The following is a 10,872-nucleotide window of genomic DNA, read 5'->3' as shown; positions in this document are numbered from 1 at the left end:
TTTAATGCAGCTGAGTTAGGCTTTATATTACTGATGGTAAAGAATCGACATTTGGTGGTTAAGAGAACAACAATTTGATTGATGCATTTGAGACTCATATTACGTGTTTGAGGAAAAAGATAAGAGTAAAATTTGGATCGTAGAAGATAGAGCAGTGACTTTTTTCCGAAGCATATAAGAAGAGCACAAAGAAGAACTCAAAAAAGAAATCAAAACAGAGGTTGATGACTTAATTTCTCTTGGAAAAGAAAGAGTAAATGTGAAAATGCTCATGACCTTTAAATAACTTGTCATCCTTGCTATACATCTATCTTATTAAAACAGAAACATTATAACTTCTTTTAGGTGGATTTTTAAGTTGGACATCACATTATTATTCTTTAAATATTTTCTTAAAGAGTTAGATATCAACCATCTATCAATTAACTCCACAATAAGATTTATGTCTTTTACATTATATACATCTATTAAATAAAATATATATTCTTTTCGTTAGAGTATACTCACATTATCATTTTTATATTATATCATAGTACAAATATAACAATCCCTCTCTTTTATTATAGTCAAATGAATACAATAAACCTCTCTTTTATTATAGTCAAATGAATACGATAAATGTCTCCAATATTTACACGAGTCTGAGTTCTTAAAAATAAAAATATAAATAGATAGAAATAAAAATAAATATTACACATATTATTAAAAATATAAATATTATTACACGAGTAGGTTGACAAAAAATTACAAAAATTACACGAATCTTTAGCCAGTCATTATACAACTAAACCAATTGATTCAATTAACCAAATAACTCTCAACCTACAATATCGGATTTAGAAAACAATTATTTGGCATCGAATACTGATGAATCTTTAAAATTTTAAATAGCTTGATACATAACTTTTAAAACTCAATACTAAAGATATCAGAATATATTTTTTTATTCTCAAATAATCGAGGTTTACTTTGAATATACACTAAATAGAATATACTAACGTATATTCTTATTTCAAAAACATCAATTTATACTTTTTAAAAAAAATCGATTATTGGAAAACCTCTTCACCAAGTTGAGTCTACTATACCTAAAATCTCGGTTACAATCAAATATTCACAATCAAATTGCCAGATTTGAAAAATTATGAATATGAAAAACCCTCTTCTCCAAGTTTATTCTACTATACCTAAAATCTCGGTGTCAATAGATTTTGTATTTATTATATCTAACTTAATAGGTTAGAAAATATTCAATTCCTCCCACTTAAAATGTGTGTACAAGTATTTGCCTTCGTATTTATTATTGGACATTCACAAAACATTCAGAAAAAACTCCCAAAAAGCACAATGTCAAAACCAAATCGTATTGTTTGATATTATGTTAGTGTTTTCACCATACATTTATATCTCTAATACACCAATGAAAAACTATTAATAGAAAAAACAGTTTTAACATTTTTCTTAAACAATGAGAAAACTCGAGATTATATAAAACCATATTATGTGAAAAGGACAAACTTCAAATTGTATTAACTATTATAGAATATATGTTATGTGTTAAAAATAAAAAATAAATCCGCGCGGTCGCGCGGGTCATGATCTAGTACCTTTTAAAAGAAAAACCAAAATATATTCATTTTGGTGTCTGTATCATAGGCTTGGCTCATACCATCAAATATTAAGTCTAATTAATTCTCTTATTTCTATTAAATGTTTGTATAAGCTTTGTGGTAATGAAAAATTGAATCTGAACAGTATAGTTGAGCCAAAGTGCTGAACAAGGGTAAACGCCGTCGTATCCTTAAACCCTTGTATCGAAAAAAAAGTATTTCAGTGAGGGGGGGAAAGTTAGAATGAGTGATAATCTGAAGCATCCTCTTGAGGATTCAGCTTCGCTAGAGAGACTATCAAAGGTTGCGAAGATCGAGGGCGAAGAAGAAGAAGGACCGGTTGACTCTGAGTCGGAGCTATCGATGAACCCTAGAGCGCAGCGTTACTTGGTTGCAATCGAGTATATAGGAACGCGTTTCTCGGGGTCACAACAGCAGCCTAAGGACCGCACCGTCGTCGGCGTATTGCAGGTGCTCCTCAATGTCTTCACATTTCTCTGTTCACATTAGACTGATGATGATATGTTGTTATCTTCACTGATCCACTTCCAGGAGGCTTTTCATAAGTTTATTGGCCAGCCTGTCAAGATCTTCTGCTCAAGTCGAACGGTGAGAGCTTCTCGTTTGTTTATTGGGGCCACAGATCAATAATGATGATCTGATCATACACATTTTTGTTTCATCCAGTTTTGAATTTGAATTGCCTTTGTCACTACAGATTCATAGGGACTGGTGCATTCATAGTCAATTGATATAAAGATTTTGATCAATTAGGTCTAAGCAGATTTAGAGGTTTTAATGATATATGCTCATTGTTATGGCATCTTGTTTCGCTCTAGGATGCAGGAGTGCATGCTCTATCAAATGTTTGCCATGTTGATGTGGAACGCCTCAGTAAAAGAAAGCCTGGTGATGTGGTATTATCCCTTTTTCATCCCCTGCTTACAATTTGGTATTATCCGCTTTACTTTTCATGTGAAGGAAAAATGATAATATTAATAAGAGAAGAGGACACTGAATGTTCCAATTGTTATCTTATATGCTTTAATGTTCGTGGAAGCTATCAAGTATAGAGATTAGTAGATTTCTCATTGAAACCTATTCTCTAAATGCAGTTACCACCTCATGAACCTGGTGTGGTCCAGAGAGCTGTGAACCATTTCTTACAGGTTAATATTCTTCTCATTTCACGATTACTCACTCATGTAATTGGTGACCTTAACAAAGTTTTAACTGAAGTCTACATTATTCCTATATGAGTTTCTTTTTATCTGTATTTTCCTAAAAGTGCTTGCTCTCACCTAGTTTGATCTGTCTTGTACCGAACATCTGATTAAAAATCCTTACGTTTTAACTAATCAGAGAAATGACGGTGATGTTATGGTGACTGATGTTCGGTGTGTCCCAAGTAATTATCATGCCAGATATAAAGCCCGGGAGCGCACGTAGGTATTCTCTCTGCATCACTCATTAAAGAAGCTAATATTCCGTTGTTCTATACATTTCAGTGCTCATATTTATGTGCTGATACTGTGAATTCAAAGAACTCTGACAGTCTGACTTCAGTTAGATGGGTCTGTCCCAGCAGTTGATTACTTGAATGTTTCCCTGACCCTCACATCACTGTAGGTACTTCTACCGCTTGCTTTCGGGGTCGGATCCTTTATCCATCCTTGAAAAAGACCGTGCGTGGCATGTTCCTGAGGAGCTAGATCTTCGCTCTATGCAGGTTTTCACCTACTTCTATTCTGATCGGTTTTTGTCGTTACTGTGATCTACATCAGCAGTGTGATCCAAACCTATTTTATTTTCCCTTAAAAGATAACTTACAACTCTAAAAGCAAGAGATATCTAATGACCATCGTCAATCATTGATTGTTACACAGGAAGCATGCAGAGTTCTCGTTGGATCTCATGACTTTACCTCCTTCAGGGCAGCTGGTTGCCAGGTCAAATTTCTTTCTAGTTTCTAGTTGAACACTCTCGTTATTTAATACCCGACCAGTTGAAATGTATTGAATGATTGGGTGTTTTTTTTCATAATTTGCTGATCCATGCATCTAATTGGTTGTTTGGTAAAACGTAAATTTCAATTTTAGATTATTGTTTCTACTAAAACTTGATAAAACTTTGCAGGCAAAGTCACCTGTGAGATGTTTAGATGAATTCAATGTCATGGAAGTACCATCAACACCATATTTTCCATCTATCATGGAAAGGGCGGAGAGTAACCTAAACAATGGAGATGATCCTCTCGCATGTTCCAGCCAAACCAAGACTGAGACTGCTGGTGTTACTACAAATTTCGGCGAGACTTTTGGTGTAAGAAGACGACACCGCTGCTACGTAGTAACAGCGCGTGCCCGCGGTTTTCTGTACCACCAGGTTTGATTATATCCACTGATTCTCTTGGTAGATCATATATTATCAGTTGTAGTCTCTTGATTGTTATGAGAAACCAAATCAAATTGATTTGTCTACATTAAGTCTGACAGATTTGAGATACTGTTTAAGTCACCTTGATTTATAGTCTCTTTATGTCGTGCAGGTTCGACTGCTTGTAGGAGCACTTAAATGTGTTGGCACTGGAGAGTTGACCGTTTCAGATGGTAAGTCTCTGTCTCTCCTTGTTGAGTTCACGTTTGTGGGTTAAGTTGAAGAGAGGGTTTGTCTATGAATTTGCTTCAGTTGAACGAATCCTGGAGGCGAAGACTGTGTCTGCAGCCAAACCCATGGCTCCTGCATCTGGTCTGTATCTGGCGACTGTCAAATATGAACTTCCATGAAGGTTCCATTTCCGCAACAATGGTGAGGAGTCACAGAATTGGTCTTTGTTCAGAAGCTGAATAGATAGAGGAATATATGTTTCTTCTAATGTGCTCCACCATAGACCATGGATCCTGAGTTATGAATTTAATAGTGCGATGATATTTCGTATCAGGCGTGAATATTTTTTAGTTTGAAAGTTCAATTTTCACGGCATTACATTATGAAAGTTTTGATCTCCTACTAATTGGTCTGACCAATTTGCTCGTTCTGTTTGAGTTGAGCAGATGAATGTTTAAAAACAATGATTTCAAAAGTCTAGATATGAATATTACTTTAATAAAAGAGAAATTGCACCCTATAATCATCAAACAATCTTTAGTTCACCCTAAATCTAGAACTCCTAACTCACCTGTACATTGCTTCTATTTTATAAATACTAGGGTTTTTCTTTTAAAAATTAGGATTTATGGTTTATTTTTAGATTTTCTGGTTAAGTTTAGTAAAAAAAATATTATTATATATTTTTTAATTTTTAAATAAAATAATAGTTAAACGGGAAAATAAAATATTCTTAAAATTTTAGCCGAATGTACGGTTTGGAAGACTTTCCTGTATGTCATCTAATTTAAATTATTCACCGTCTGTAAGTCATCTAGTTTAAATTATTCACCAGACAATTTTCCTGTAAGTCGTCTAGACCCTAACATAATTTCTTAACTAAATTAACTAACTAAACACTTCATAATATCAAATTAAACTTAATTTTTTTTACTATACACATAAATAAACATATATATAGTTAAAGATTCAATTTTTCAAAAATAATCTTAAGCTTTCCAAAATCTAACCCTAGAAATACATACAATACTACAACATATATTGTCAAATCTTAAACTAAAGAATATCATGATTCACTACTTTCACTCATCTATGTTGAAAACAATTCAATTTTATTATATATTAATTTATATCACTTAAAACTGTTTATAATTACATGATTTTAATTTTTCACTCATCAAAATATTTTTTGCAAAATTTATAAATTATTTTTAAGATCAACTATAACAGAAGACTTCCATGGACATCGTCTAGACGACTTACATTATCTCAGAAGATTCAGAAGATTTTTCGGGGTTATATTTGTAAAAACGAATTCTAGTTATTTTTTTTGTCACAAGGGGTTGACTGTAATTTTACAAGGTTTTTAGGTTAGTTTTGCATTTAATTCAAGTTTGGATATACTTTTGCATTTAAAATCAAAATTTGAGTCATATCTGGAAAATCCTCTTTAAATTTTAATTGTATTTTGTTTTGCTAATTAACTTTATTTTTTTTATTTAAAAACATGTTTTGGAAATATTGACATTGTTATAAATAGTAAATTAAATTTTTGATTAATTGTATATTAAATTTAACATAGTGAATATATATACACATATACAGTTTATATCAATTTTAATTCTCACTTAACATTTATTTTAATATTCCAAATATAAAGATATACATTATACATATCAACTCAATTTTAATGATTTTTATTTGTCAATTACCTTTTTATGTTCATTTCTATTTTATTTTCAAAGAGATATTCAATAGGAATCTTCACATTTTTACAAATGGTCTACATATCAATTTAATTAATTTTTATTATATTTTATTTTGTTAGTTTACTTAATTCCGTGTTCTTTCATTTTCAAAAACAAAAGTGGCAATATTGACACTTTGATAAATAGTAAATTAAAATGTTGATGTGTCATATTTTTATTAGTTGTTTAAATATTAGGTTGACACCCCTTAAAATTCTTATATTTTAAGATATAATGATATATTTTAAGTATATATTATTAAATATGATATATTGTAAATCTTGTTAGTTAATTGTAGGTTTAATTCCAGATAGTAAGTATATAAAATTAAATATTATTTTCCATTTTCACTAAATGGTTATGTTAATTTTCCAATTATACATCATAGATATTAACTAAAATTTTAAGGATTTTTTAAAAAAATTTTAATTTACCTTTGATGTAGATTTCTACTTTATTTTAAAATAATTTTTGTAGGAATATTGTCATTTTTTATAAATAGTATACATATCAATTTAATTAATTTATAACAGTTTTTTGTTAGTTTATTTATTTAGAAATTTATTATTTTATTTTAAAAGATAAATTTGGTTAATATTGACAAATTTGGTTATTAAAATTGTAACTAATCTTATATTAAATTTATAATAGTTAAGATATATATTATTAAATATTTATTTTACATTTTACATTTCATGTTTATGTTAAATTTTCAAATATATATATCAGAGATATCAACTCAATTTTTAATGATTTTATATTTGTTAATTTACTGTTTGATGTTGATTTTTTTTTTTGAACGTCTGGAATGATATTAATCAAAAGGGTGGGAACACCAATACAAAGGCAATACCTTCTACCATAAGGTAGATAAAATCAAAAACAACAACACTCTAAATAAGAGTCAAACGTTGCTTCTATCTTGTTCTCTTGCAATCCTATCATGAAGCCAAGAGGGACCACCCATTGCTAGGTAAGACTGGAATCTTCCATCACGCAGTACGCTTCTAGCAATCTCCCTTGCAACCCCGTTATCGGTTACTTTCTCTCCTCAAAAAGTAACAGACACAAAGTTACTTTTGAGATGCAATATTTGCTGTAACAGAGCTCTATAACGAGGCAATTGCCGAGGTGATTTTATAGCTTCAATGATCTCATTGTAGTCGGTGGAGATGATTATATTTGTAGCTCCTAGATCTCTCAAGCTAGACATAGCATAGATAACACACCGAAGCTCTGCAATGAAACGGTTAGGCGCATTTACAATCGCATCTCGCGCATGGTGCGTCACATTACCGGTGTGATCTCTTGCAATCCGCCAATTAGGTGAGCATTGCGCCAATTAGCATGAATGTTGCACTTGATGGTGCCATTGTCAGGAGGAGACCAACCTTCACCATTCTGCATATGAGTACTCTCTGAAACCATATTCTTGGTGAGTTGAAACCAGAGCTCCACCTCTTCTTTCATATCGCCAATGAGCTTCTGACTTGATAGTTGAGTTTCCGCATACAGGATCGAGTTCCTGTTCTTCCATATAAGCCAGAGAACCCACGGAACCGAGCACACTAGAGGCTGAGGTCTGTTATTGTCTTCCATCAAGTTGAGAACATAGCTGATATTTTCTTCAAGAGATTGGTGTAGAGATATACTAGCTAGTGATAAACCTACTTCCGACCATAAACTTCTGGCATCTTGACATTGGAACAGAACATGATTGATGGTTTCTGGTCCACCATTGCAGAGCTTACACACATTGTCTACCCCGAGGCCTCTCGAGTTCAGCCTATCCGCCACTGCTAAAGCGCCTGACACAGCTCTCCAGAGGAACATCCTTATCTTTGGAAGGATGTTTATTATAGGAATCTTTACATTTATACAAATTGTATACATATCAAGTTAATTAATTTTTCATAATTTAATTTGGTTAGTTTACTTAATTTGGCAATTTTATTTTATTTTCAGAAGACCAGACTTTAGAAATATTAATACTTTTATAAATAGTATATTAAAAATGTGATGTGGCATATTAAGAGTAGTTGTTTTAAATCATATGTAGACACTCTCAATGACTTATAGCCTCAACTTTTATATTGTATATATTTTATTTGTGAATATTTTCAATAGCATGTAGCCTAAAATTTGAAAATCATGTGTTTCAAATTTTATAATTGTAATTGTTTGAAAGACTAACATTTTTAAAGTAATTACGATTTTGTTAGTTTTAGAAACCTTATAGATATTAATTTAACTCATATATAGTATATTTTCTATTGTAAATTTAACCTATTTGATATTGACTTACATTTAATTTTGAAATGAAATGTTTTGGTAATATTGACCTAAAAAATTGAGTGAAAAATCAAATTAAAAATAATTTATTATATATTGATTAGTGGTTTAAATCATATGACGACACTGTCAATAGTTTATAACTTCAACTTTTATATAGTAAAGATTTGTGAATATTTCATTTCATGTTTGTAAGTCCATCAAATCCTTGAATATATCCAATGGATTGCTTGATATTAATTCTTTTATGTCTGAAATTTGAAAGGTTGTTAAGTAAACCGTTTGAAGCAAAACATCATAATGAGAAGCACAAACTCACTTAGGCTAGTTACTTTGTTTTTCATTTTGAACTTGGCTAACTGGTTAATTGTCATATTAGTTGTTGAGTAAACCTTCAAAACATACATCATCATGAAAAGCACAACCTCACGTTTTCAAACTACAGCTTAATAATGTACATAAACTGTTAATATCTCATTTCAAACGACAGTTCATCTTTTAAAATGCAGTTTCTGTACATTTTAGGAATCTTTCGTTTCGATCATGTTTGTAAGTTGCACTAAAATCACTGAATATATGCATGCAATGGGTTACTTGCTACCAATTAGCTTGTGTTTAAATTTGAAAGGTAGGATGACAGCACTGGAGTTTGATGTTGAAAAAGTGAAGATTGAGTTGTCTAAGAAGAAGTGTTAAGGGAGGTACATGTGGTCTGACTTTCTATTTAAGTAAATAAAAACGTTCATAGTGATGATGAACTGTTTAGGTTGTTTCTCAGGCTGGTCACTGATATGAGTTACTCATTATCAGTCTTCCCATTACGCTCTATAGTTTTCAGTATATGTTGGCACTCTTTCATTTCATGTTTGTAAGTCCATCAAATCCTTGAATATATTTAATGGATTGCTTGATATTAATTATTTTATGTCTGAAATTTGAAAAGTTGTGAAGTAAACCGTCTGAAGCAAAACATCATTATGAGAAGCACAAACTCACTTAGGCTAGTTACTTTGTTTTTCATCTTGAACTTGGATAACTGGTCAATTGTCATCTTAGTTGTTGAATAAACCTTCAAAACATACATCATCATGAGAAGCACAACCTGACGTTTTCAAACTGCAGCTTAATAATGTATAGAAACTGTTAATATCTCATTTCAAACCGCGGTTCATCTTTTAAGCCGCAGTTTCTATACATTTCAGGAATCTCTCGTTTTGATCATGTTTGTAAGTTGCACTAAAATCACCGAATATATGCATGCAATGAGACCAATTACCTTGTGTTTAAATTTGAGTGGTTGTGAACTAAACTTTGGAAACACACATCATAAACTTTGGAAACATACATCATCACAATGTTTCAAAAAAAAACCATACATCATCACAATATTTATTTGGATCAACTTCTGCTTGGAATCGTTTTATCTATTATTATAATATTTTGAAGTCCATACGGTCCAATAGAGTGAGAGAAAAATGACTCCTTGCTGGAGTCGAAAATATTCCAAAATGTCCAATAGAAACCAAAAAAGTTTTTTTATTGAAGATTTTCAGATATGAAAAAGGGAGAGAGAACCGAACCCTAACTAAATCGACGAGGAAAATGACGCGGTGGTTCCGAGAAGACCCGTGCTTCATATAAGGCAGCTAAAGCTAATGCTTTATGCCACATTTTTTTTCAAAAAAAAAAAACTGGGCCACATCTTAAATTATGTGTATACCCTTTTTTATTTTTTTCTATTTTTATGTAATAGTTATCAAAACAATAAAGGCAAATTAACCTTTTGTTAGTTTCCATTTTTATGTTATAGTTATCAAAATAAAATTAAAAGGAAACTTTCCAGCCATCATTATAAATAAACTTGACCCTCTTCATAAAAATACACACGGATATTTAACTCTGATCACTGACTTGTTTTATATCTATCCATAACAATTGAATTTTTATTTTTATTTTATTAATCAGGAGATCCGGCTGCCGTGGCCAGCCGACTAATCCCCTGAACCCGGAACCAGCATGCGTTTGTACCTTCTAGAAGGCTTAAGTCATTTCGTAATCAGCGCAAATCTAATCCGGATCCGTATTGGGATCGAAACTCCCTCAAAACCACTTGACCAATTTGGGATGGTTATTGAATTTTGATTTGACAATTTGGTATTTCTCACTAAATAGGTTATCAGTGATATCTATTAAAAACGATATGATTAATAAACTTGCTTAGGAAAAGAGACGAATTTGCTGGAAAAAGTTAGAAGATCTGTTTTTCAGAAATAAAATTGTATTGATATATTATAGTTTTTGTCATTTCAGAATTTTAATAATCTAATCTATTAATTTAGGAATCTACTATATTAATTTAGAGTCCTGTTTTTTATCTACCATTTAGAAGTTGTCATTTATTTTTGGACTTCCTCTAGAATAGTAACTGTTTGGTTACTTAAATATGTTTGGCTATTAAGATATATCAGTAGAACTTATAACTTAATATAAACCAGCATAAAAATACAAAGTCCATCGGTTATGTTTAAGTCAAACCAATTCTCATACCAAGCCATATTTTTTTTTCTATACGTGTAACATAATCCTTTTTATACAAAACATCAAACAGAACAAAT

At 31.2% G+C, this 10,872-nt stretch overlaps 1 protein-coding gene across 1 annotated transcript; it reads left to right on the top strand.

Annotated features, from left to right (window-relative positions):
• The first annotated feature begins 1,830 nt into the window (after positions 1-1,830).
• LOC108859600 (uncharacterized) lies at positions 1,831-4,645 on the top strand. Its single transcript, XM_018633511.2, has 10 exons — positions 1,831-2,081; positions 2,163-2,219; positions 2,450-2,527; positions 2,726-2,779; positions 2,973-3,055; positions 3,240-3,339; positions 3,497-3,559; positions 3,747-3,995; positions 4,159-4,219; positions 4,299-4,645. The coding sequence occupies exons 1-10, from the start codon at positions 1,854-1,856 to the stop codon at positions 4,394-4,396; spliced, it is 1,071 nt and encodes a 356-aa protein (XP_018489013.1). The 5' UTR covers positions 1,831-1,853; the 3' UTR covers positions 4,397-4,645.
• Positions 4,646-10,872: the final 6,227 nt, after the last annotated feature.

This window comes from Raphanus sativus, chromosome 5, assembly GCF_000801105.2.
Source record: "Raphanus sativus cultivar WK10039 chromosome 5, ASM80110v3, whole genome shotgun sequence".
In the NCBI taxonomy this organism is placed as follows: domain Eukaryota; kingdom Viridiplantae; phylum Streptophyta; class Magnoliopsida; order Brassicales; family Brassicaceae; genus Raphanus; species Raphanus sativus.
Note: the sequence above shows the minus strand (reverse complement) of the source record. Positions and strands in the feature narration are given on the sequence as shown.

Excerpts from the sequence above, each read along its gene's own strand:
- LOC108859600 (XM_018633511.2), top strand. The coding sequence starts at position 1,854 with ATGAGTGATAATCTGAAGCATCCTCTTGAGGATTCAGCTTCGCTAGAG. Across the intron at positions 2,528-2,725 it reads AAAGAAAGCCTGGTGATGTG|TTACCACCTCATGAACCTGG; the intron begins GTATTATCCCTT and ends CTCTAAATGCAG. Across the intron at positions 4,220-4,298 it reads AGAGTTGACCGTTTCAGATG|TTGAACGAATCCTGGAGGCG; the intron begins GTAAGTCTCTGT and ends AATTTGCTTCAG.